The sequence below is a fragment of the Vulpes vulpes genome, chromosome 1 (assembly GCF_048418805.1).
Source record: "Vulpes vulpes isolate BD-2025 chromosome 1, VulVul3, whole genome shotgun sequence".
Lineage (NCBI taxonomy): Eukaryota > Metazoa > Chordata > Mammalia > Carnivora > Canidae > Vulpes > Vulpes vulpes.
Genome location: NC_132780.1, coordinates 12,874,730 through 12,901,040, shown reverse-complemented (window position 1 = coordinate 12,901,040; position 26,311 = coordinate 12,874,730). Strand labels below are relative to the sequence as shown.

At 53.9% G+C, this 26,311-nt stretch overlaps 1 protein-coding gene across 3 annotated transcripts; it reads left to right on the top strand.

The window, feature by feature from the left end:
- Positions 1 to 738: 738 nt before the first annotated feature.
- Positions 739 to 26,311, top strand: EML2 (EMAP like 2). 3 transcript variants are annotated; one of them, XM_026013763.2, is made up of 22 exons: positions 739 to 1,048; positions 3,967 to 4,185; positions 4,277 to 4,400; positions 4,569 to 4,673; positions 6,555 to 6,583; positions 6,776 to 6,905; positions 10,301 to 10,450; positions 10,959 to 11,028; positions 11,132 to 11,242; positions 12,302 to 12,397; positions 13,290 to 13,424; positions 14,268 to 14,367; positions 17,505 to 17,659; positions 17,807 to 17,932; positions 19,783 to 19,914; positions 22,185 to 22,252; positions 22,925 to 23,013; positions 23,250 to 23,347; positions 23,789 to 23,876; positions 24,277 to 24,372; positions 25,436 to 25,566; positions 25,899 to 26,311. In XM_026013763.2, exons 1-22 carry the CDS (start codon positions 877 to 879, stop codon positions 26,022 to 26,024), a joined length of 2,550 nt encoding a protein of 849 aa, XP_025869548.1. In that variant the 5' UTR covers positions 739 to 876; the 3' UTR covers positions 26,025 to 26,311. The 3 variants fall into 3 exon arrangements, with proteins under 3 accessions (XP_025869548.1, XP_025869549.1, XP_025869550.1); XM_026013764.2 differs by lacking the exon at positions 739 to 1,048 and adding an exon at positions 2,729 to 2,753; XM_026013765.2 differs by lacking the exons at positions 739 to 1,048; positions 3,967 to 4,185; positions 4,277 to 4,400; positions 4,569 to 4,673 and adding an exon at positions 5,991 to 6,049.

Genomic DNA, 26,311 nt, shown 5'->3' with positions numbered 1-26,311 from the left:
CCCTCCCCTCCTCCCCCAACATCAGAGCCAGCTCCGACTGACACCGCCAGCTTTCCCTGGCGTCACAGCGGGGCCTCTGTCAAAACCCGGACTGGATAATAAAGTTGTGGGAGATGAGGGCTGTAGGGGAGGAACCAAGGGACCTATAAGAAAGGAAGGAAAGGTTGGGTTTGGACAGCCAACCTGGGGGGAGGAGCCTAAACCTCGGGGGCGGAGCTAATCCTATAAGAAGACCAGGTCAAGGGCTCTGGGGGCGGGACCCTATGTACTATAGCTCCCGGATACCTTGGGGGCCGTGCCAAAGGCTCTGGGGGCCGCAATAGAACTTTGGCTCCCGCAGGATTCTTAAGGTGGAGCCAAGAGCCTGGGGGCGGGTCTACATCCAATAAACAAGGACTCTAAGAGGGCGGAGCTAGTGGATATCTAGGAAGATTTGAGGCTTTGGAGTTGGGCTCCGGTTCTGAGAGAGGGCTTTTGGGAAATTCAGTAAAAGATCAGAGAGAAGGTTTGGGGCTTCTGGGAGTGTCTTGCTTCACCCTATCTTCTTCTCAGAGCCGGGGGCTACGCTTCAGGCTGAAAAGCAGGGAAGACCCTGCCCCTTCCAATATTTCTGCATCCCTATTGGCTGAGGGGCCTGCGCGACAGGCTCTCATTGGTCCTGAGCTGGCGAGGAGGGGGTCTAGAGAGAATACGCGCCGGTTGTGGGCGGGACCAGACAGTACCTAGGGGGATCTAAGCTCGACCAATCCCGGTTCAAGGATTGTGTTGGGGGGCCTGGCAGGGGGTGTCCCGACCCCCCTTTCCCGGCATCCTGGGGGATGACCCCGGTGCCAGGCCCGGCGCCGGCCGCCTGATGCCGGGCGGGCCGAGCCGGGGATGCTGGAACGAAGGGCGTTGCTATGGCAACGGGAGGCAGGGCCTGGAGGGGGGGACCGGGCCCAGGCTGGGGCTGGGGGGGCCGGCGGTGGCTGTGGCGGGGCGATGGCGGAGCGCGGCCCGGCCTTCTGCGGCCTCTACGACACGTCCTCGCTGCTTCAATACTGCAACGGTGAGACCCCTCCTCAGTTCCGACCCTGGCTCCGCCCAGGGCCGGACCCATTTCTTCCTGCCCCAACCTCCTCCTTCCAAGTCTCCATCCTCTCCCCTTGCTGAAGATCCTCCTTCCTTACCCGCCACCACAGAGGACCCGACCCCAGAGCAAGGTCCCTGATCCCCAAAGCCCTGATCCCAGTTCTCCACCCATTTCGACCGTCCCCTTCTCCCCAGGTGGCTGGATGAAGAGGGGAGGACAGAACGTTCAGGAGCTTGGGGTTTGAGGGTGGAGGCCTGGAGACCAGGAACTCTGTTCTATCCCCTCCCAGTCCTCTGGGACCCTTCCCCTTCTCCCTGGCAAAGGGACTGACAGATTAGGGGGGGTGGCATTTGGTGTTGTTTTGTGGGCTGGGTGTGGAAGCAGGTAGGATGACCAGAGGATTTAGCCTCCACTCTACCCCCAAATCCTCAGGCCCCACCACTCCCAATCAAGATTCACCCCTTCTTCCTAGACACCCTTTCCTTCTGCGTGAAGGGCCACTGAGGGCCACTGTGAGCATCAGGCCCAGATGAGGGGAGCAGGAGGTGGAGGGGAAGTGGAGGAGAGGTGGAGGTGGAGGGGAGAAGAGAGCGCTGGTCTCTGGGCAAAAGGGCTGAGGGTGGGTGGATGCTCAGAACGGAGCAGAGGAATTGAGTTAAGGGGGGACGGGGTTGGCCCAAGAATGCAGCTGTGGCCTCTCTGCGAGGGGGCTTGAAGGACCAAGGTGAAAGCATATCCATTTCACTCAGGGGGCCCTGAGAAGGGACTCCAGTTTGGAGACTCACTCCCCTGGTCACGCTGGAGTTGGCAGAGGACCAGGATGCTTACTTTGGCCCCCTCTGCCCCTCTAAGAGGCAGGCTGCCTAAGCCTGAGTCCAGTATCTGTTCTGCGGCTGCAAGGCTGTGTGTCCAAGCGCAAGTAACTTCATCCCTCTGGGCCTCAATCCCCTCCCTCCTCCCCTCCTTCTCAAATGGATATAATACTACCATTACTAGAATTGCCTGGAGCAGTAGGTACCACAAGAATAGTTAATTGCATTCTGGGTTTACTGAGCATGTACCATGAGCCAGGAAACCGTGCTAAGTGTTTGCATGAAGCGTCCTGCTCACTATAATGCTAGAAGGGGTCTCTCTTTTTCTCTCCCTCTCTATTCTTTTTTTTGAGGGGGGGGTATTAGTAATGGTAGGTAAGAGGAGGGAGCCTGGCACAACGAGGTGATTGGGCCCTCCTGCCCCTTCATCGAGTGACTGGGTGACCTTTGGCGAGTCTCTGCACACTCCCCCAGCCTCCGTTCTTAGTTTCCTCCTTTGGAAAACGTGATGCCAGCGGGACCCCTTCGGAGTTCTAAGTCCTGACCGCTCCCTTCCTCCGACTTCGGGAGGCCCCCCCACCTTCCTCTGCAGGGCCAAGCACCGGACCAAAGAGGCGCTGGGTGGGGGGCAGGGCGGGCGAGGCCGGGCTGGCGATTGGGCCGCTAGGGGTGGGGGGGGGGGGCGGGGGGGAGACGGAGGGGAGGGACGGACCCGGCTGCACTGCGGAGCCCAGCGGGCGGGCGGGGCGGCCTACGGACGCGGGATGGCAGGTGCGACCTCCACATCCCGTCCCTGTTAATGATACCACCTTTACTTCCACCCGGCTGGGAGCCAGGTCTTCCTCGGTTGTTGGCAGCAATGAGTCTGGGTATGAGTGGTCTAGGAGGGGAAGAGGAGGGGGACACCTCAGCCCCTCCCACTTGGGGAAAATGGATTGGGTGTGTGTGTGTGTGTGGGGGGGGTGATGGAGGAGTTTTTTTGGCTGCACCCATGGGCTGGAGAGGAGAGGGAGAGAGAATCTGGGGCGTGGAATACAGAAGCGGAATAAAGAAGAGGAACAGGGGAGAAGCTCCGGCTGGGATAGAGTTTGGTTGTCAGATCCCCGCCCTCATCTCCCTCCTGTGGGTCTTCTGGGTCTGAGATGCGCTGCCTGCAACCCCCAAATCTACCGCCAGGGGCCGCAGAAACTCTGTCCTTGCAGCCGACTCTGGGGTCGAACCCCTTGGTCAGGAGATAATGGGAAGCGGAGGGACCAGGCATGACATTTTGGCTCAGAAAGTCTTAAGAAACAGAAAGGGAACGTTAGTACCTGCGATAAAATATTAATATTCGTCAGAGGATGTTGAGAATCAATTCTAGAGCGATAGTGTCACTAGGAATAAGTTGGTGTCATTTTAAAAAATATTGATATGGGGGCGCCTGGCTGGCTCAGTCGGTAGAGCGTGCAACTCTTTTTTTTTTTTTTAATTTATGATAGTTACACAGAGAGAGAGGCAGAGACACAGGCAGAGGGAGAAGCAGGCTCCATTCACCGGGAACCCGACATGGGATTCGATTCCGGGTCTCCAGAATCGCGCCCCGGGCCAAAGGCAGGCGCTAAACCGCTGCGCCACCCAGGGATCCCTTGATCTCAGGGTTGTGAGTTCAAGCCCCACGTTGGGCGTGGAGCCTACTTAAAAAAAAAAAAAAAAACCTAAAATATTGGTATCACTCACAGATATTTAGCATCTTAGTCATAGAATCTTAAAATCAGAGCCGAAAGGCTCTTGACTGTCAGAATCTTAGAAAGTAAGAGAGGAAGGGACTTCCCTAAAGGTCACACCTCCAGGGCGGGCAGAGGAGTGTGGGGGCATATAGGTCTGAGAGCGGTGGGGATTTCCTTCCCCTCGGAGCCCTCTTCCTGGCCCATCTGCCAGCGTCCCAGGCAGCTGCAGGTTGAGGGAGAGGAAGGGGCGGTGCGGTGGCTGGCCCCTCTAACTCGGGAAGGTGGAGGGCAGGAGGGCGGGAAGGCGCGCGGGGGAACAGCTTGGGCCTTGGAGCTCCGGAGTGGCCCCCACAGCCAGCGCTACCCTTCCTTCCAGATGACAATTTGTCGGGCACGAGCGGCATGGAGGTGGACGACCGCGTGTCGGCGCTGGAGCAGCGGCTGCAGCTGCAGGAAGACGAGCTCGCGGTCCTAAAGGCGGCGTTGGCTGACGCGTTGCGTCGCCTGCGGGCATGCGAGGAGCAGGGCGCAGCGCTGCGCGCGCGGGGAACCCCCAAGGGCCGCGCGCCTCCACGCTTAGGCACCACAGCCTCGGGTATCTTTACCGGACCAGAGGGATGAGATGGGGAGAGGTCAGGACCTGGACCTCATACTCACTACTTCTGTCCTCTAACCCCATCCTCTAGTGTGTCAGCTCTTGAAAGGCCTTCCCACCAGGACGCCCCTCAATGGTGCGGGACCCCCGCGGCGCGTGGGCGGCTATGCCACCTCTCCGTCCTCCCCCAAGAAGGAGGCGAGCTCCGGGCGCAGGTAAGGCACGGAAGCCGGGGTCTCTAGCCTTCCTCCAAGACCTGTGGGAGACGGGGGAACTGTGCCCGAACTCCAGCCACGGAAAGCCCCAGGAGGGTCTCGCTCGCCTCGGACCCTGGTCTGCTAACCTCAAGGCTCCGTCCCTAACTACGTGCTCTCTCTTCGCAGCGCCCGCCGCTATCTGTCACCAGAGCGCCTCGCCTCCGTGCGCCGCGAGGACCCCCGCAGCCGCACCACATCTTCCAGCAGTAACTGCAGCGCCAAAAAGGAAGGGTAGGTGTCTGGGGTGGGGTCACGTCACGGAGGGTGCGGCCAGGACCCCAGATAGTCATGGAAGAGGGGATGGGGAATTTGGGGTGATGCCCCAAGCCACGAGGTGATGACTTAGAGCGAGGCCATCTAGCTCAGAATGCGGGCACAGTGACGGAGGCTTGGAGAGACCGATTCCGAGGTAGCATGGTCCAAGTGGAAGGCGCAGCCAACATTGAGGGGCGTGGTCAAGCCTTAAGGGGCTGGGCCAGGATTTAGGAGACGTGAGGGGTTAGGGTGTCTAGGGAAATCAGGGAGGAACCAGGCTTGTGGGCATGGCCCTTAAGGTAAAAGTTCATATTGAATCTTAGGGGTGGGGCCAAGAGCAGAAGCCTCAAAGGAGTATCTGCAGGGAACAGGGGAATAGAGGGAGGGGTATGATCCGGATTTGAGAGCATGGCCAGAGTGTTAGCCAAGGCAGAACCAGAACCTGGGCTGCAGATCACTGGGCGGGATACCAGTTGCTGGCATGTGTGATACTAGAAGAGAGTGGAGCAGAGTCTGAGACTAGGCCAGAGGGGCGGAGCCATATATGGGCGTGACCAAAACGCGAGGAGGCGGAGTCAACCTGGAGGCTTTGAAAGGACTCAACCCAGGGTCTGGGTCCGGGTAAAGAGGTAGTAGTCAGAATGCCTGGCGGGACCCGAGGCGGGGAGAGGGCCGGGAGGAGCAGTCAATTATCAAGAGAGGAGTCAACTTTGGGGACGGATCAGAAAGGGAGGTGGGTGTGATCACAATGTTGGGCGTGGTCGATTCCAAAAGCTGGACCACACTGAGGGTCTGGGAGGAGTAAAAACCTAAGGATGGAGTCACGATGCTGTGGGCCTGGGGGCTGAACTAAGGCTGGAGCTGAGTCACAACCACGCGTTTCAACCCCACTCAAATAATAGCAAACATGCATATAGTGCTATGTGCTAGGCACCACTCCAGGCACTTTGCGTGAATTAACCAATGTAATCCTCGCAATCACCCCGCGAGGTGGGTACTCTTGTTATCCCCATTCTTAAAACGGGGAAACCGAGGCAGAGGTTGGGCAACTTGTCCACACTGCTAGGAAGTGGAAGAGTTGGGGTTTGAACTCAGACAGACGTGCCCCCTATCCCTGTGCTCAAACAACACTCTCCCCCATCCCCCCCACCCAAAGAGCCTGGTGTCAGGACCCCACAGCCCGGGATCTGAGACCCAGAGTGACCGGCCGGCTCCCGGGGTCGGCCGCGGAGGGCGGGGCAGGGCGCGGCGGGGCAGGCGCCTCCCAGGGCCGGAAGCGGCGGAGCCCGTCGCGGCTCCACCCCCGGCCCCGAAGCTCCGCCAGCCGCCGCCATGAGTAGCTTTGGAGCTGGGTGAGACCCTCTCGCAGACCCCCTCCTCCCTGCACTCCCGGGGCCTGGATGCCCGGTCTCCCCTCGTCCCCGCCAGGGACCCAGGCCCGCGAGTATCGCCCGGTTCCGCCGGCGAGGGGACTGTGGAGACACGCCCCTTCACCGCTTCCCTTGCTGCTCGAAGTTTGGGGCGCTGTGGGACTGGGGGTGGGGAGCGCTGGGAGCGCGGTGCTGATTAGGAGGGAGGGGTCCCTGGTGACTCCCGTCTTCCAGGATCGCGTCCCTGCCACTTCGTGCTGTGTGATCTTTGGCGATCACTGCCTCTCTGGGCCTGTGTCTTAGGCTCTGCAAGATCAACCGAGCAAAGCACACGGCCTGCAGAGAGGCAGCGCTCCGCTCCTTACGCGGCCCCCATTATTCATCAGAGACCACCCGGGAGCGGTGTGGGGGGGGGGGGGCAGTGGTTTCTCCCCTTTGTCTGACCTGCCTGCTAATTAGGGCGCTTTTTCTCCCCATTTCCTGACAGCAAAACCAAAGAAGTTATCTTCAGCATGGGTGAGTAGGGACAGGGGGAGGGGCATGGCTGGGGATGGCTGGAGGTCAGGAGACCTGGCTTATTGAATCTTTGCCTCCTTGGCCTCAGTTTCCCCGCCCATTTTTTTTTTTTTTTTAAGTGAAGCCTGAAGGGGAGAGGGAATAGGGATGGGGGCTGGTGCAGGGGCCTGACCTCTGGGGGTGTCCTGGCAGAGGAGGGCTCCGTGAAAATGTTCCTGAGGGGGCGCCCTGTGCCCATGCTGATTCCTGATGAGATGGCGCCCACCTACAGCCTGGACACGCGCTCCGAGCTGCCTCCTAGCCGGCTCAAGCTGGACTGGGTGTATCCTTTTGCCCTAATCTCTTCCCCGCCCTTCATCCCCCAGTCTGGAGGGGCCATCTCCAGATGTCTTTCTGGTTTGAGACTCCAGGAGGGAAGGTCTTTGCTCTGAATCAGGTGGGACTGGCAGGGGTCTGTGGCCTGAAGGGTCAGAATGATCTTGGAGTCCGGAGGAAGCAGCAGGAAAGCAGGTTAGCTGAATGACCCTTTATGATTCAGGAAAGCAGCAAATGTTTGCTGAGTGCCTTCCATATGTCAGATATTCTCCTACATTGCAGCCATCAACCTGAGCTCACCTTCTAAGGAGGGGGCGGGGAAGGGGTGGGGAGAGAGCAGAAGCTACCAGAAGCCAGTGGTCAAATAAGGTAATTTCAGTTACGTAATGAATGCTGGTGGGCGCCCGGGTGGCTCAGTGGTTGAGCATCCACCTTCAGCTCAGGTCGTGATCCTGGGGTCCTGGGATCTGAGTTCTGCATGTGGCTCCCCACAGGGAGCCTGCTTCTCTCTCTGCCTATGTCTCTGCTTCTCTCTCTGTCTCTCATGAATAAATAAATAAATACTTTTTTAAAAAGGTAATAAATGCTGGGAACACAGGAACCCAAGGTCATGTGAGAGGAGTCACTGTGTTTCTCTGAGGAGGGGGCCTTTGAGCTGCGTAAATTGAACAATTAGGAGCCAGCATAGGAAGAACTAGAAGAATGTTCCGGAGGGATGGCAGGTACAAGGGCACTGCAGCCACAGCGAGCTTGATGTATTTAAGAAACAGAAATTGGAAATGGCGAAGAAGAATCCTATCTTCGGAGCCTGGCAGGAATGGGTTGAAACCTCCGCCCAGCCTCTGGCTGGCTGTATGACCCTGGGCGAGTTGCCTTGCCTCTCTACCTCAGCTGTGTCCTCTAAAAAAGGGGCTTCGTGATCTCAGATTCGGAGGGCTATGAAACAGTGCGTAAGGGTGCCAAGCTCAAGATATGTGGTTTATAAACAGATTGATAAAATAGTAACTACTCATTATTGATGACTTAGATGCCAGGCACTGTTCTAAAGTGTTTTATGTATAGATATGGTGAATGATATGATCCTTCTCTTGTAGAATTGAGAATGTATTTGTACAACGAGCAGCGTCTGAGAGCTCTCTGAAGCCTGCAGTTTGGGAATTATGACCACCACTTTCTGGATGAGAAAACAGTCCAAGAGGGGGCACTGAGCACTGTCCTGGGGAGTCAGAAGTGTTCTGAGGCAAAGAAATCTTGATTCTGTGGCCCAAGCTTTTTCTAAAAAGCCCAGTGGGGCTAGGGATCAGCATCCTAGGGACCCAGTATCTGTCCTCTTCTCTTGGCCTTGGTTCTGCTCTGGAGGAGGCAGGGATCTTAGAGGCCAGGGTCTCTTTGAGACAGCTGGAAATATTCACGAGACTCAAAGCATACTCAGCTGTTGTGCCAGGCTGGATCAGCTGAGGCTGCAAAAATCAGTATGGGCCTCAGATGCCCCATCTCAGAAATAACTGCAGGGTAGAGCAGTTTTCTGTGGGGTCAAGATACACATGTCAGCATTCATTCAGATATTTTCTTTTTTTAAAGATTTAATTTATTTGACAGAGAGAGAGAGAGCACAAGCAAGAGCAGCAGCAGAGGGAGGAGAAGCAGGCTTTCTGCTAAGCAGGGAGGTCGATACAGGGCTCCATCCTAGGATCCTCGGATCATGACCTGAGTAGAAGCAGAAGCTTAACCAACTGAGTCACCCAGGCGCCCCTGGATAATTTCTGAACATCTGGGGCCAAGGGCTGGGGACTTAGTAGTCACCATGACCTCTTCCCCTCCTAGGGCTCCCCATCCAGTGTGGAGACAAAATCTTTGACAGTGACAACCCACAGTGAGCAAGGCTGGGATGGGGGACCCCAGTTGGGCAGAGGAGGAGTTAAAGAAGTGAATGAAACAGCCCAGTCTTGGCCACCACGGAACTCACAGTCTCATTGGGGAATAGGGACAGTTAACCAATTAACCAGATAATTACTGAGTGACATGAGGCCAGTGTTCAAGGAAGTGACAGCTGAGAAGAGTAGCAGGTAGAGTATACTAGGCAAAGGGAAAGGTCATTGTCAAGGCCAGAGTCATGATCTTGGCATTTTGAGGAATTCCAAGATCAGAGAAGCCCTGTTGAGATCAGGAAGGGACCCGCCAGGCCAAGATGGGGGTAACCATAGAAAGTTCTGAACAGAGGAGTGTCAGTCATTCCTTTCTCAATACTGAATTCTTATGTCTGTTCTGTCCTGGGCTCTGATCTGGGCACAAGGGAAATAGCAGTGAACAAAACCAACAAGGATTCCTGCTGTCCTGGAGCAGATACTCTAGTTGGGGAGACAGTTAAGCTGGGTGGGATTCCAATGAGTGTACAACAGAAATATGAGTGGGAGAAGGGAGTGGAGGCAGTGAGGGTGCATGAGTTTGCAGTTTTAAATAGTATGGGCAGGAAAGGCCTCTCTGAGGAGCTGACAGTAGAGCAGAGACTTGAAGAAGGTGAGGGAGCCATGGAGAGATGAAGGAGAGGAGTACTCAGGTAGAAGGAACAGCAAGTGCAAAGGCCCTGAGGTGAGAACAGAGAGGGAGGCCAGTGTGAGTGGAACCAGACTGAGGAATGAGGAATCGGCCCAGATCAGACCAGGCCTCGTGCCTGGGCTTTCGTAAGGATTTTGACTTTTGCCCTGAGTTAGTCGGGACCCATGGGAAGGTTGGAGCAGATGTGAGCTAACTTAGTGTTCACAGGTCTTAACAGGATCCCTCTGGAGAAAGGGTGGGAGGGGGAGGTTATATCCATGTTCTGTGGCTGCTGTAACAAATTACCACAACTTGGTGGCTTAAAACAGAAAATGTTTCTCTCCCAGTTTTGGAGGCCAGAAATCCAAAATCAAGATGCCAGGAGGGCCACAGTTCCACCAGAGGCTCTGGGGGAGAATTTGTCCCATGTCTGTCTTCTAGCTTTTGGTGGCTGCAAGCAGCACTTGGGGCTCTTTGACCTGTAGCCACTGCACAGCACTCCAGACTCTGATTTTCCTGAGGGTCCCATCCCACCCCCTTACCTCCCCCGGCCTGTTCTCGGCTTTTCCTCTCTGATTCTTAGAAGGGCACTGTCTTTGGATTTAGGGCCCACCCAGATAATCCAGGATAATCTCATCCTGAGATCCTTAATTACATCTGTAAAGACTCCCTTTTCCAAGTAAGGTCACATTCATAGGTTGGGAGGGTTAATATTTTGGTAGACCTAGTGTTGGGGGTGGTGTATCCCCAGTGGGGGAGGGGGTCTTAGTGGAAGCAGGAAAACCTAACCCAAGTGGGTGCCCCCGGTAGTCAGTGCACATGTGGAATGATAAACAGGCTCCTTGACCGGCCCCTGGGCATCTCCAGCTATGGCTACCGCGGCCGGGACTGTCGGGCCAACCTTTACCTGCTGCCTACCGGGGAGATAGTGTACTTCGTGGCCTCCGTGGCCGTGCTGTACAGTGTGGAGGAGCAGAGGCAGCGGCACTACCTGGGACACAACGATGACATCAAATGGTAAGACCTGGGAGGGGCGGTGGGGGTGTGGGGGGAGGGGCCAGGACTTTGCTGGGCCGACAGGCTGAACTCAGGGGGAAAAAATGTGGATTGATTATCAGTATCTTAAAGGTCAGTGAGTTCCCTCAGATGCCTGGATGTTGCACTTCTTTCGAAACCTCCTAGGTGGTGCCCCCAGACAATCCCATAGCGTGTTGGAGCCAGGTAGAGAGAGCCCCTATAAGTGGGGGCGCTCTCCTGCCCACCATTTGGGTGCAGGCCTGAGCCTGGCAGGCATTTGAGTTAGAGACCCCAGACCAGAGGCTTGCTTCTGAGGCTGAGTACCCAGAGAGTGCCCCCCTCCTCCCTTACCCTTCCGGAAAGACAAAATAGATGTTTATCACTCAGCCAACTTGTGGAATGAATAGCCCAGGCCCTGTGACTTCAGCCTGCCATGGGAGGGGTGTCCAGGGCCCGCCGTGAGCCCGCTCCCTCCCACTGAGCCCTGTCCGTCTGTCCTCTCTCTCAGCCTGGCTGTCCACCCTGATATGGTCACCATTGCCACCGGGCAGGTGGCAGGCACCACTAAAGAGGGGAAGGTAACAGACTGGAGGGGGCAGGACTTGGAGACTGGGGTGGGGTGGGGGTGGGGGCAGACAGCTGGGCCCCCCCCCAGGTAACAGGCCTCTTTCTTCCTTGCAGCCACTACCACCACACGTGCGCATTTGGGACTCAGTCTCCCTCTCCACCTTACATGTGCTGGGCCTGGGGGTGTTTGACAGAGCTGTGTGCTGTGTAGGCTTTTCCAAATCTGTGAGTCCTGCGCCGCCCTTCGACTGCCCCCCACCTCCAGAGTCAGGAGTTAGCGCCTATCTTTGTGACCTCACGGGGATGCTCTTAGCCCATGTGAGGGGGACTCACATGTCCTGATCGTCCCCAGACGAACTCCTCAGCAATCCTTTGATCAGCCCATGCTCATGCTCATGCTCATGGCATTATTTTTGGCACCAACTTTCATTCTTGAAAGGTCCTTATCCCTTAGGCATTGTGAGCCAGTGTGTAGGGCCAGCGTGGTTCCCTGTAGGCGGCCTAGAGGGATGTTGGCAGGATGGGCGTTGGCAGGTCTGGGTGAGATAAGCACAGAAATGGAGAGTAAGCCTTTAGGAATTTGTAGAGCAATTTGATATTTCCCACAACATCCAAGTCTGAGATCGGTGGGCTTTTTCATCATATTTTACATTTTTATCACAATGTAGTTTACCTAAGTATTGACATGCAATGGATTGAGGAATAAAAAACAACTGGTCCTCCCACCGATCGTGTAAGAAACACTTGGATTAGAGCCTCAGAAGTTTTCTCAGGCCTAAGGAGTGCTTTGAGAGCACTGGCTGTGGGGGGAGAAAAGCTAGTTTGTTGTCACACGGTGTGTATATGGGGATGGGGCGGGGAGCCCTACAAAATCAAAACCTATTCAACCAAAAGTATAAATACCCAATATTTTACCAACTTGATTGTTGAAATTCATGTACATAAAAATCATGCCATCTAAGAGGGCAGATTAAATGGTCTCAGGATTCCTGACCATGTGGTGGCTGCAGAGAAAAAGTAGCTGAGGGCAAATGAGATTAATTTCTTTGGGAGCAAGTCATTTCAAAAGGGAAAATTATAGAAACCCTTTAAAATGTGTGTCCGGCTGCTGGATAGGGAGAGTATTTGAATGTGTTTCATATATCGTGGGCCAGGAGCTTTGAAAATCTTAAAACAAGCCTGAGTGGGGAATGCTTCTGTGGGCAAAGTGTTGAGATGGATCCTGACCCACCTTCTCTGCCCTCCTCCCACCCCCACCCCCTGCCACCTCTCTCCCCTTTTTAGAATGGGGGCAACCTGCTGTGTGCAGTGGACGAATCCAACGATCACATGCTCTCTGTGTGGGACTGGGCCAAGGAGGCCAAGGTGGTGGATGGCAAGGTGGGATGATTGTTCTCATCCTCTCTCCTTGGGGTGCCTCTGTGGGACTGGCTGGATCTCAGCAGTTAGGAGTCTGGAATCGGATAGACTCATGTTTACGTCCAAGCTTTACCATGTGGTGGCTGTGTGACTTCAGGCAAGAGGCTTACCTTTCTGAACCTTGATTGCCTCATCTGTAAAATGGGGATAATGGTAAGATCTTCCTAGCAGGGCCCTGACTTTGATGTTGTGATATGAGGTGGCTGGACCAGGCCTACAAAAAAGGTCCATACGAGGCAGCTACTGACTTGAGCCTTGCAATGTCCAGGACATTGACTTGGATCTCTGGTGGTGGCCTGACTTCTAGCTGAGTATGAGGCATGATAGAGGAGACAGCTACTTGCACAAGGTCATGTGCCTATTTTTGGTATGGGGCAGGAGATCTAGGTGCTGGTTGGGGCCCAGTTAGGGGATAGAGACTCAGTGATTGAGAAGCCAGGCTCTGGAATCAGATCTATTTGAGTTGATTCTGGATTTGACTCTTTCTCACCTGGCTGCATGCATGGCCTAAGGCAAGAGACTTCCTCTCTTTGAGCCTCACATCTTCATCGGTAATGGAGGGCACTAATGAGCCTTACCTCACAGGGTGCTGTGAGGATTACAGGAATTAATGGATAAAGTGCTTAGCACAGCACTTGATGGAGAGTCGGGGCTCTCCAAGGTCTGCTTTTATATTGATGAAGATGGCAATAACACTTTACTGGCTGGCCCTGCCTCCTGTACTTTAGTTTGCCTTATACTAAATACACAGGTTGTGGAGTGCGTAACCCATGCAGCTATATAGGGCAGTCCTACGTGGGGTGGCCCTGGTGGCTTTGAGGTCCTCATTCAGAATCTTCCCCACTCCCCAAAGTGCTCCAACGAGGCTGTGCTGGTGGCCACCTTCCACCCCACAGACCCCACCCTGCTCATCACCTGCGGGAAATCCCACATCTACTTCTGGAGTCTGGAGGGGGGCAGCCTGAGCAAACGGCAGGGCCTCTTTGAGGTGAGTGCCAGGGGTGTGGGGATGGGCTGACCCTGAGAGAGGCAGGCAGAGACACCCAGGCAGACAACAAAACGAGGGTCCCAGAGGCTGGAGATTATGGGGATGATGAGATATTACCTCAATTTCCTTATCCATACCGGGAAGATAATCCTCCTTAACTCTAAAGTTGTAAGGATTCAATGGGGTAAAGAGTATAGCAGCTCCTGACAGATAGTAAATGCTCATTAAGCAGTGCTGTGCTTGCTGAGAATATGGAAAAACACAGAGGTCAGAGGCTGACTGGCCGACTGAGATATGTACCCAGACAGAGAGATGCTGAGCAGGAAGTAGGGGGCCTGGAAAGGAAGATGCAGGGGCACCTCTGACAGGGCTGGCCTGCCTTTGGTAAGAACTGGGGCCCTGAGAACACCAGGCACAGATGAAACAGAGAGATTGAGGAGAGGGAAGGTGGGGTGAGGTAGAGAGAGGCGCAGGGGTGGAGCGGGGAAGCCAGGGACAGAAAGAGTGGAAGACCTGGGACAGACGGGGGACCACGGGGACAGAGGAGGGAGACCTGGGGATGGACAGAGGGGGAGACCCAGGGACAGAGAGAGGATAGAAGAAAAGTCAGAGAAGAGGCAGGAAGTGGGCCCAAGGTTGGGCAAGGGAGACGAAGTGGTCAGAAGCTCTAGACCATGGAGCAATCCATGCAGGCAGGCTGGAGACGGGATGCTCCGCACTGGGTCTCACCCCCAGAAGCATGGAGGGGTGTCCCCAGGACCACGGTCCTGGATGGCAAGTGAGCTCTGGGAAGCTGTCTGCTTCAGCAGCCTTCTGACACCTTCCCCTCTTCCTCCACCCTAGAAACACGAGAAACCGAAGTATGTGCTGTGTGTGACCTTTCTGGAGGGTGGCGATGTGGTCACCGGGGACTCTGGGGGGAACCTCTATGTTTGGGGCAAAGGTCAGTGTCACCCCACCTGTGTGGTCCAGTCCTCCCTAACTCCCTTTGACTCAGCCTCCCTCTGTCCTAGCTTGTGTGGAACGTAAGATAACCCAGGCCGAATCTTCACTTGCCTAATTCCCACCCCCAATCGAGGCCCAGCTTCCCTGTCCCCATCTCCACGAACTCTTGACTTACTCCCCCAGCCTTGTCTTCTGCAAATCCCATGGCAGGGAGCAAGTTTGAATTATAAACGAATGAGCTGGTTAACCCAGATGCAGGTGAATGGATGGATAGGTGTGTGGATGGGTGTGTGGAGAGATGGTTTGTCCCAGAGCAGTGAATGAAGAATAAGGGAGTGAATGAAGGGTTGTTCTGCCCGATGAGTGGAAGATTGAGTAAGCATCTTCCACTGCCCTCCTTAATGGCGAGTGATGAGGTGAATGAACAAGTAAATGAATGAATGGTTGTCCCAACCGATGGGTTGGTGTGTTGGCCCAGCAAAGGCTAATGGGGTGAATGAAAGCTTGCCCCAGCCTTTGCATGAATTGTGAAGGAAGAAATGAATGGCTTGTCCCAGCAGATGGGTGGCATGAACCAATCAATGAGTTTTTTGGCCTGGGTACGTTTGCTTTCACATACATGATGCTCCTTATTCAAGGCTGCACAGATGAAAAACCATAGGCTCCCGGAGCGCCTGGCTGGCTCAGCCAGTAAAGCATGTGACTACTGATCTCAGGGTTGTGAGTTCCAGACCCATGTTGGGTGGAGAGATTACTTAAAAAAAAAAATCTTGGGGCACCTGGGTGGCTCAGCGGTTGAGCATCTGTCTTCGGCTCAGGGCGTGATCCTAGGATCCTGGGATCAAGTCCTACACTGGGCTCCCCGCAGGAAGCCTGCTTCTCCCTCTGCCTATGTCTCTGCCTCTCTGTGTCTCTCATGAATAAAGAAAGAAAAATGTTAAAAAAAAAAAAAATCTTGAAAACAAAACAAATAAAAAGAAAAACCATAGGCTTAGAGAAAGGGAATGACCCAGCAAATGACCAAGCCAGGCACCCTGCCCTACCGCACATGAGTATATGGGAGACAGGCCTGAGTCAGGTGCTGCTTTATGATGGAGACTCAGTTGTCCTATCAGTAATATGGGTGTAATACCACTACCTCCATTACAGTGCTGTTTGGAGCTTCCCTTGAGCTTAGACAGCTGAGAATAAGCTCTGAACAGTTGGCAGTGTGTCTTTCCCAGCAGGCTATGAGCTCTCCAAGGGGAGAGACTGGGTCTGATTAATTTCTGTATCCCCAGACCCACCACAGAGTCCGTCCCATGGGACTGCGGGGTGGTGGAGAGGTAAGAGGACAGGATGGTATATGTACTTGTGATACCACATATAAGTTGAAAGATGGGCACTGAAGAGGACTGTCCCTCTGAATCGCTGCCCCAGCCTCTTCCCTGGTCCCTGGCCTTCAGTCTTGCCTCCTAGAATTCCCTTTCTTCTCAACCAAGTGTAAATCTGACCCCATTCTTCCTTTTTTTTTTTTTTTTTTTTTTAATTTTTATTTATTTTATGATAGTCAAAGAGAGAGAGAGAGAGGCAGAGACATAGGCAGAGGGAGAAGCAGGCTCCATGCACCGGGAGCCCAATGTGGGATTCGATCCCAGGTCTCCAGGATCGCGCCCTGAGCCAAAGGCAGGCGCCAAACCGCTGCGCCACCCAGGGATCCCTGACCCCATTTTTCCACCAAACTCTTCCATTCCTCCTTAGTTCCCTCCAAACAAGGTCCAGGTTCCTCACTGAGGCCTCTGAGACCCTGTGTGGTCTGGCCGTACCTTCCCTTGCCCCTCATATGTTACATGTAACCACACCAAATTTCTTTTCTTTTTTTTTTTAATTTTTATTTATTTATGATAGTCAGAGAGAGAGAGAGAGAGAGAGAGAGAGAGGCAGAGACACAAGCAGAGGGAGAAGCAGGCTCCATGCACCGGGAGCCCGACATGGGATTCGATCCCAGGTCTCCAGGATCGCGCCCTGGGCCAAAGGCAGGCGCTAAACCACTGCGCCACCCAGGGATCCCCAGATTTCTTTTTTTTAAAGATTTTATTTATTTGAGAGTGAGAGCGTGTGCATGCGTGTGCACAAGTGGGAGAGGGGGGGAAGAGGGAAAGGATTCTAAGTAGACTCTGCACTGAGCACTGAGCACTGAGCACTGAGCACTGAGCCCTAGTTGGGGCTCTAGGCTCAATCTTATGACCCTGAGATCATGACCTGAGCCGAAACCAAGAGTCAGATGCTCAACCAACTGTGCCACCCAGGTGCCCCAGACCAGGTTTTTTATGGTTCCCTAAACAGTGCATGCTCTCTCCTCTCTCTTCCCTTTGTGCACATTGTTCCTTCTGCCCATAGTGCTTTTCCACCCTCTGTTGTCCTAGCTGACTCCTACTCATCCTTCAGATCCTTGCTCAGCCATCTTCTCCTCCAGGGAGCCTTCTTCAACAATCAGGCTGGGTGTCCTCTCTGGGATCCCACAGTCCCCTGGGTTTCCCCCCATCCTAGCCCCAACTACCTTGGGTTGCCACTGACTAGTACTAGATCTGTCTCTGAAATTGGACTCTGAGCCCTGTAACAGCAAGATCTGACATCATCTTGGTCACCACTGTGTCCCCAGCATGAAGCTGGGCCCAGAGTAAATTCAAGTTAAATAATTGTTGACTGAGTGGATTAATGGATGAATGAGTGGATGGTCAAATGGACAGATGAGTGGATAGATGGGGCAATGGGTAGATGGGCCGGAAAAGAGATGGCAGGCAAATGGGCGGATGTTTGGATAGAAGGATGGATTGGCAGGTGGATGATAGTTGGATGAAAGGGGAATGGATGATGAGAGGTGGATGAATGGGTGGTTGGGTCAGTAGACAGACGGATGGGTAGAGGAATGGATGGGTGGATGAGGGGGTGGATGGATCAAAAGTGGAAGGATAGATGGGTAGACATTAGTTCAGAAGGTTTAATGGATGAATGATAAGATATTAGAATAGATAGGTAGTGAGTGAGTGAATAGCTGAATGTAGGATTGGGCATTCTAGGTGCTTTCAGGGGTCGATACAGGGACAGCCTTCCCATGCTTATCCCTGCCCCTGGCCCCCCCCTTCACCCTCACAGGTGGGAACCGCATCACACAGGCGATGCTGGGTGCCCATGATGGTGGTGTGTTTGGGCTCTGCGCCCTGCGGGACGGGACGCTGGTGTCCGGAGGAGGCCGTGATCGTCGAGTGGTCCTCTGGGGTTCCGACTACAGCAAGCTGCAGGAGGTGGAGGTGAGGAGTGGGGAGAGGCTCCTATGAAGGTGAGGGGATCTCCTACCCCACCAAGGCACTGAATAGACCCTCCTCTACGGCTGGTCTCCCCTCACCCCTTCCCTGCATGCTCCTACACTCATCTACCCCCACCCCCTCCACCCTCAGGTCCCAGAGGACTTCGGCCCAGTGCGCACCGTGGCAGAGGGCCGGGGGGACACCCTGTACGTGGGCACTACCCGCAACTCCATCCTACAGGGCTCTGTCCACACGGGCTTCTCACTGCTTGTCCAGGTGAGTGCTCCTCCTGCATCTGTCCTCCTCCTCGGATCTTCCCATCTCTTCCCAATTCCATTTCGCCCCACCTCCCTGCCCCATCCCTTTTCCTCTGGCCTGCCAAACCCCACTCAGCACCCCTTTACCTGCACCCACCCAAGAACCCACCCCTATCCCAGGACCCCCTCCCAGGACTCTCTGTGCTCCAGCAGCCAACGAGTTACCAGCTGGTGCAGCAGAGGGTCCCCAGGACCCTGCCACAGCCGTGCCACCCCTGCCCTTCTGATCAGGAGTGGCGGCCCTTTCTGTTGGTTAAGTGTCCTGGCTGGTGGTCACATGGATGGCAGGTGCCTTGGGCCACACACCCCGCAGGTGCCATCTCCACAGATCTGAGAAGGCCCTCTGGAGTCTGCCGGTTTTTCTTCTTGCAGCTCAAATGTGACTCCTCCCTCCTAGTGTGCCCAAACCCTATCCCACACCCAGTTAACACCCCTCCACCCCACCCTACCCCTACTGGGGATGGTAATAGTATGGTGGTTGTGAACAGGAATTCTGGAGTGGGACTGCCTGGAGTCGAATCGCAGCCCTGCTGCTGTTTAGCTGTGTGATGTGAGGCAAGTGAGCCACCTGTGTGCCTCCATGAAGTGAGACAACCACAGAACCTGTCTTCATGGGGGGTTTGTAAGGACCTCATGAGTCAGTTCATATATAGTATCTATCTATCTATCTATCTATCTATCTATCTATCTATCTATCTATCTATCATCTATCTATTTTTCATATACAACATTTAGAATGGTGCCTGGCCTAGAAGTCCTGGCCAAAATTACTCCTTGATCAGTAGTTCTGCTTCCCCCACTTATCCTTTTGTGCATTTTCCCCATCAGGCTAGCTGAGATCCCTGCTCCTGCATTTAGATCTCCTTCTGGCTCTGGTTTCCATAGAACATGAAGGAAAACAAGGGTTAGAGGGATTTTCTAGATGTCCCAAGGCCAGAAGGGACCCAAGAGACTCCTAAACATAGTAGCAATATTACATATTATTGATTATATTATTAATAGATTAATGTATTAGAGCTTTATTATTAACATTAAAAATTATACTAATGTCAATAATTATATTATTACTGCTCATTGTTATCTAATATTAATAGTGTATATTAATAATAATAGTTAGCCATTTCCATTTCGTGAGCGCCTCGGACACTTTGCACCCATGATTCAAATGAGCACAACAGTGTCATGAAACATATATGGTGATGAGTCCCCTTTTACAGAAGATTAAACTGAGGATCCAGGGAGAAGTCATCTGACTGCCAGTAAGATGGGGCTGAGGTCAGACTGACCAGGCCAGGTACCTTCCATGGGATCCCACAGCCTTCTGGAAGCCACCTGACTGCCAGGGTTGAGCCCCCACCCGGCATGTCTCTTGTCCCCCCAACTGGAGAAGACAGGCCTGGGGGGGAGGGGCAGCATTTGCCTCAAGCCATATACCAGGGCCAGGATCTGCTGTCACAGCCTCCTCCAGACACTCTGGGGAAAGGATCTTCCGTGGGGCACCTGTGACCCCAGTGTGTTGCTGGGGCTAGTCTAGCTTTTTTTTTTTCTTTTTTTTTTTTTTTTTTTGAGAGAGAGAAAGCACAGGAGGGGAGGCAGAGAAAAAGGAAGAAGCAGACTTCTCACTGAGCAGGGAGCCTGACGTGGGGCTCGATCCCAGGACCCTAGGATCATGACCTGAGCCGAAGGCAGACTCTCAACTGACTGAGCCATCCAGGCACCCCTCGTCTAGCACTTCTTTCTGCCACCAGGCTTGGTGGGGAATGGACATGGATTGGCGGTCTCCATACATCTGTCTCCTATTTCTGCCAGGGCCACGTGGAAGAGCTGTGGGGCCTGGCCACACACCCCAGCCGGGCACAGTTTGTGACATGTGGGCAGGATAAGCTGGTGCATCTGTGGAGTGCGGAGTCCCACCAGCCCCTGTGGAGCAGGATCATCGAGGTAAGGGGATGGGGCCCCGGCACCCTTGTCTAACAGAACCGTCTGTCTCAGTGGGTCAGGGCTCAGTGCATCAAATGGAAACCACATCTGGTGTTTTTAAGCAGACAGGGATTTTGATATATATAAAATTTTATTTTAAGATTTTATTTATTCACGAGAGACAAAGAAAGGCAGAGACATAGGCAGAGGGAGAAGTAGGCTCCTCACAGGGAGCCTGATGCGGGACTCGATCCCCAGGCTCCGGGAACACACCCTGAGCCAAAGGCAGATCCTCAACCGCTGAGCCACCCAGGCACCCCTAAGCAGAGGGGATTTTTTTATTTTTATTTAAAGATTTTATTTATTTGACAGAAAGCACAAGCAGGGAGAGTGGCAGGCAGAGGCAGAGGGAAAAGCAGGCTCACCTCTGAGCAGGGATCCCAATGCAGGGCTCCATCCCAAGACTCCGGGATCATGACCTGAGCCGAAGGCAGACGCTTAACTGACTGAGCCACCCAAGGTGCCCCAAGAAGGGGTATAATGCAGAGAGTTGGGTGCTTTCAGACTTACTTACTTAGAAGTTCTGGGAGCAGGTTCTCCCCTGGAAGGCGGCCCAGAGCACCATCACAGAACCAATCTACCAGGGGAGCCTCTGCCTCTCCAGTCAGGAGGGTGGGGTCAGGAACACTGAGTTCAAGAAAATGCCATCGTCTTAGCTGTAGCCCAGGATCCAGGAAACTGTGGTCACTGCGAGTGCTAGCTCTGTAGCTGCTCTGTTCAGTACGTGTGGCTTATCAATTAACTTTAAAATATAAATATAATCAGGAATTCAGTCCGTCGGTTGCACTAGCTACATTTCAAACAAGTGGGTAGTGGCCACCATATTGTGAAGTACAGACCATGAACCTCTCCATCATTGTGGAGGCTTCTGAGGGACCGGCTTGCCCTAGAGCAACCCACCACTGGCTACATTTGCACTGGATACTGGATACTCTGTGCTCTTACCCTTCAAGGCCAGTGATAGCTCAGGAACATAGCAAATGCCATTGCTTTCAGAGCCCAAATGCTGAGTGGAAATAGAAGGGCAGGACCTCTGCCTTCTGTCTTCCAGAGCCCACAAGAGCACAACGGATCACCTGACCCAAATCACAGTGGGACCCTAGCTGCAAAGGATTCTGGGCAGTGTAATTTTTAGGCTCCCCTGCCTATACAGTGTGGGACACTGGAACCTCAGTCCAGCATATCCCCCACACCACTGTTTGAGGCTTTGCTCCAGGAATGCAGGGTTAACTCTGATCTGGGAATGCTTAATGGCCTTTGAACTTCTCTGAGTCAGGGATGGTGTGGTCTGGAAATTGTTAGGGCCATGTATCATCGTCCTCATTGTGGCATCGAACCACCTGGGAGCTGATAGAAACACAGAATCCTTAACCCCGTCCACAGAGTCTGATTCAGGAGGAGATCTGAGTTTGGGACCAAGAAATCTGCAAGTTGGTAATGAGCTCCCTTAGATTCTTCTGATTTGGTCAGTCTGTTGACCATGCCCAGAGAACTGGCTTAGCATTTTACCCCACTTCATCCTTTTAATTTCTCACAACCTCCACAAGGCAGTGGGAATAACTGATCCCGTTTTGCTTAGAAATAGATGTAGAAAGGTAAAATCACTTGCCCAACACCTGTGTAATTATACTCATAACCAGCCTTTGTGGGGCACTTCCTGTAAGCCATCTTGCAGTGTGTGGCAGGCAGCGGGTTACTAGAGGGCAGCACAGGAAGGTGAGGGCCCTCGGGTCGGGCTGAGAGTTGGCTCTGAGGTCCAGGATTGATGGCCAGGTAGACTGGAGACTCCAGTTCTCAGCTCTGCTTCCTTTTTTTTTTTCTATCATACTTTTTTTTTTAGTAATAAATTTATTTTTTATTGGTTCAATTTGCCAACATACAGAATAACACCCAGTGCTCATCCCGTCAAGTGCCCCCCTCAGTGCCCGCCACCCAGTCACCTCCCCACCCCTCACCCTCCTCCCCTTCCACCACCCCTAGTTCGTTTCCCAGAGTTAGGAGTCTTTATGTTCTGTCTCCCTTCCTGATATTTCCCACACATTTCTTCTCCCTTCCCCTCTATTCCCTTTCACTATTATTTATATTCCCCAAATGAATGAGAACATATAATGTTTGTCCTTCTCCGATTAACTTATTTCACTCAGCATAATACCCTCCAGTTCCATCCACGTCGAAGCAAATGGTGGGTATTTGTCCTTTCTAATTCAGCCCTGCTTCCTGTCTTCCCTTAGGACCCTGCCCGCTCTGCTGGCTTCCACCCCAGTGGCTCTGTCCTGGCCGTGGGCACGGTGACTGGCAGGTAAAGCTGAGTAGGGGATTTGGGGAGGGCCTCTCTGCTTCCCCTGAGAACTGTCCCTTGACACCCACCCCCCTACCCAATGTCCCCAGGGCCCACAGAATCTGTGATTAAGAGACTGTTCACCAATGACTGTTCTCTCAACATTTCTCTGGAGTCTGCCTCTCTCTCCCAAATCTTTTTTTTTCTTTAAGATTTTTTTTTTAAACAAAGATTTTATTTATTTATTCATGAGAGACACACAGAGAGGCAAAGACATAGGCAGAGGGAAAAGCAGGCTCCATGAAGGGAGCCTGATGTGGGACTCAATCCCGAGACTCAGATCATGCCCTGATCCAAAGGTAGATGCTCAACCGCTGAGCCACCCAGGTGTCCCATTTTTAAGATTTTATTTATTTATTCACGAGAGACATAGAGAGAGACAGAGACATAGGCAGAGGAAGAAGCAGGCTCCATGCAGGGAGCCCAATGTGGGATTCCATCTGGGGACTCCAGGATTCCATCTGGGGACTCCAGGACCACGTCCTGAGCCGAAGGCAGACGCTTAACCATGGAGCCACCCAGCCGTCCCTTTCTCCAAATCTTTTCTAGGGTCCCTCCCTTAAGCCCCACAGATTGCCGCCCCCCCCCAGATCAGCTCCCATCCCCTCCCCCAATCATGCCTTCTCCTTAAAGATGGCTCCTACTGGACACAGAGACCCATGACCTGGTGGCTATCCACACCGATGGCAATGAACAGATCTCGGTGGTCAGCTTCTCTCCAGGTAAGCGGCGGGGCCCAGCGATCTTGGAAAAGCCAGGCCTGGAAACTGATGCTCAGTTCCTAGCAGGGGGCAGGAGTGGAGCTGTGTGGCAAGGCCTAGGGGCCGGTCTAGGACTGTAGCGGGGCTGGAGCTTGGGACAGCTGAGGAATCTGGAATAGCGGGGTGGGGGGCTGAATCTGACAGAGAAGGGGGTAGAGCCTGGGTGCCTCCTCATAGCCCCCCTCCCCCTCCCCCAGACGGGGCGTACCTGACCGTGGGCTCCCACGACAACTTGGTGTACGTGTACACGGTGGACCAGGGCGGCCGCAAGGTCAGCCGCCTGGGCAAGTGCTCGGTGAGTGGGCAGTGGCCCCCAGCCCGCGCCGCCACCCCGTCCAGGGGCTGCAGAATTAACCAGTTTTCTCCTTCAAGGGAGCACAGCTTCAACGCTACTGACTCTGCCCTGATCACTTCCAGGCGTCCTAGCCCCGCCCACACATTGCCCACCCCCTCCCTTACCCCCCCAACCCCTGTGTTACAAGCCCGCCCCTCTGTGTCTAGCTGTGCCCACCTGTTCCAAACCCCACTGTGTTCTAAGCCCTTTCTGTCTGGCCCCGCCCATCACGGTCTGGCCCCGCCCCCGGTAGTCTGGCCCCGCCCCCATGCTCCAAAGGCTGTGTATCCTTCCTTTAGCCCCCTTGTGTTCTCACCCTACCTCTGTATTTTGCCTTCCACCTTTCCTGGTCTCATCCCACCCCGTCCAGCTCTAACTCCACCCCTTCCCCTCCCCCCTCAGGGGCATTCCAGCTTTATCACCCACCTGGACTGGGCCCGGGACAGTAGCTGCTTTGTCACCAACTCCGGCGACTACGAGATTCTGTACTGTGAGTTCTCCAAAACCTAAAGGCGGTGCTCCTTCAGCCTCCCTAACTTACCTGTGTGATTTGCAGAAACTTCCCCAACTTCCAGGGAAGGGAAACAGGGCTTTCAGATCTCTGTCCTCTGGCTCCCGTACTCAGGGGCTGTTCTGATTGATTGGTCTCCTGGCTTCTGATTTCTTCCTATTCCTGATTCAATGGGTAGAGTCCGGGTTTCTAAGCAGATGCCCCTGCTCAGGCCTTGAGATGTCACCATCCAGGATCCACCCCTTCAGCCCAGTCTGGAGAGGTGGAATGACCTTAGCCTCCTGTCTCGGACCTCTGTGTCCCTGGACTGTGAAATAGATGGGTTAAGTCAGTAGTTTTTCCTGCTCTGAACCCTCAACACCCCTGTTTTCTGCTCCAGGGGACCCGGCTACCTGTAAGCAGATCACCAGTGCAGATGCTGTGAGGAATGTGGAATGGGCCACAGCTACTTGTGTCCTGGGGTTTGGGGTGTTCGGTAAGTTCTGGAATGGGGGAGGTCCCATTGAGAGCAGGAGTTCCAAGAAACATTGTCGACTAGTGGCCTTTGTAATCTCTTGCTTACCCCCAGGGCGAAAAATTCACTCTTTTATACACAAGGGCAGTTTTTGGGTAAGAGGAAGGGCAGGGTGAGGTGACCGTTTAGGGCCCTTGGAGCTGTAATGAAGTGAGACCAATAGGTGGTGGGCCTGGCCCAGAGATGGTCACACTGCCAGTGTCCCAGCCACCCATTTGTTCAAGCATCAGTGCAGCCAACAGTTTCCCTGAGCACCTCTGTGCCCAGCCCTGAGCGGGCCACAGCTGGCACACAGTGGTGACCGTGACAGCCCCAGCCCTGCCATCATGAGCCTCACAGTCCAGTGGAGGAGATGCACCTGTCCCCAGACAACCCCTAGTAGACTAGGCTGGGACTGGGCTTGTCCCAGCCTAGGAGGGAATCATGGAGGGCTTCCTGAAGGAAGGGCTGTCGAAGCTGGACCTGGAGGATGCGGAGGTATAGTGAGGAAGGAAAGCAGTCTCTAGGCACAGGGAACCATAGCATGTCTCCCACAAGAGCAGGGAGGTGCCATAAAACTTGGCATTTGGAGAAATCCAAGAAGATAGGAGGGCTAAATCATTGCAGAATTCAAGGAGAACTGCAGGGAGGAGGAGGCTGGAGCAGCGTGGCGCAGAGCCTGGGGATCATACTGAGCTTTCTGGGGTTCCTGGCTGGCTCAGAAGGGCATACGACTCTTGATTTCAGGGTCATGAGTTCAAGCCCCATGTGGGGCATAGAGATTACTTATATAAAATAAAACTTTAAAAAGAAGCAGCAGCAGCAGTAGCCTGGGATTTCTCCCAAGACCAGCTAGAGCCACAGAAGGGTTTTGAGCATTGGAGAGCCGGGATCAATTACGCATTTATAAAAGATCATTCCAGTTCTCGTCCCTGGCTGGAGACAGGCTGGTAGGAGGAAGGCAGGGAGGCTGGAGCCTGCTCACCTCAGTGGTCCCTGCTCCCAGCTGACATCTCACCCCACCCGCCCCTCGTCTTGCCCACAGGGATCTGGTCTGAGGGAGCGGATGGTACTGACATCAATGCTGTGGCCCGCTCCCATGATGGGAAGTTGCTGGCTTCAGCTGATGACTTTGGCAAAGTCCACCTGTTCAGCTACCCCTGCTGTCAGCCCCGAGTGAGTCTCCCTGAGGGGCCGGCAGGGTGGGGATACCACGGCACTGGGAGCAAGAGTGAGGCAGCCCTCTTCAGGCCTCAGTTTCCCCATCCGTTCAAGGAGCCAGTGGCTTGATCCCAAGGGTCATTTTCAACCTCAAAGTTGGTAAATTTCAGAGTCTGTAGTAGCACTAATGCTCTGCCCTGAGAGCCTATGATTCTGAGCTCTTTGCTTCTTTGAGCCTTATTAACACAAGACATATCCATTGAGCACCTCCTGTGTGCCTGGCGCAGGGGCTGCAGCAACGAACGTGACAGATCACCTCCTTTCACTTCTTTCTTTCCGTCTCACAGGCCCTCAGCCACAAATACGGCGGACACAGCAGCCATGTGACGAATGTGGCCTTCTTGTGGGATGACAGCATGGCCCTGACCACGGGGGGCAAGGACACCAGTGTGCTGCAGTGGCGGGTGGTCTAAAGGGGGCAGGAGAATCCCAGGGACGTGGGGCCAGGGGAGAGTCGGGTGGCAGGGCTGGAATTCTATTTTCGGGAGATGTCTATTGCCGAGTAGAGTAATATATACCCAGAGTATGTCTATAGCAGAGGGGGTTATGGGGGTGGGAGGGTAGGCTGACAAAAGTCGCTATTTATCGGGGTGGGAAGAGGGGTCACATTGCTTTGGGGGAGCCATTAAAGTATTTGATTTGGAGTGTTTTTTAAGTTTATTCTTTTATATCATCCAGAAATAAAGACACGTGCACTGAA

What these genes read in the sequence shown, in the direction of transcription:
- EML2 (XM_026013763.2), top strand. Translation starts at nt 877, where the DNA reads ATGCTGGAACGAAGGGCGTTGCTATGGCAACGGGAGGCAGGGCCTGGA. An exon ending in CCAAGGTGGTGGATGGCAAG is followed by an intron (nt 12,398 to 13,289) that starts GTGGGATGATTG and finishes CACTCCCCAAAG; the next exon opens with TGCTCCAACGAGGCTGTGCT. An exon ending in TGTGGAGCAGGATCATCGAG is followed by an intron (nt 19,915 to 22,184) that starts GTAAGGGGATGG and finishes GTCTTCCCTTAG; the next exon opens with GACCCTGCCCGCTCTGCTGG.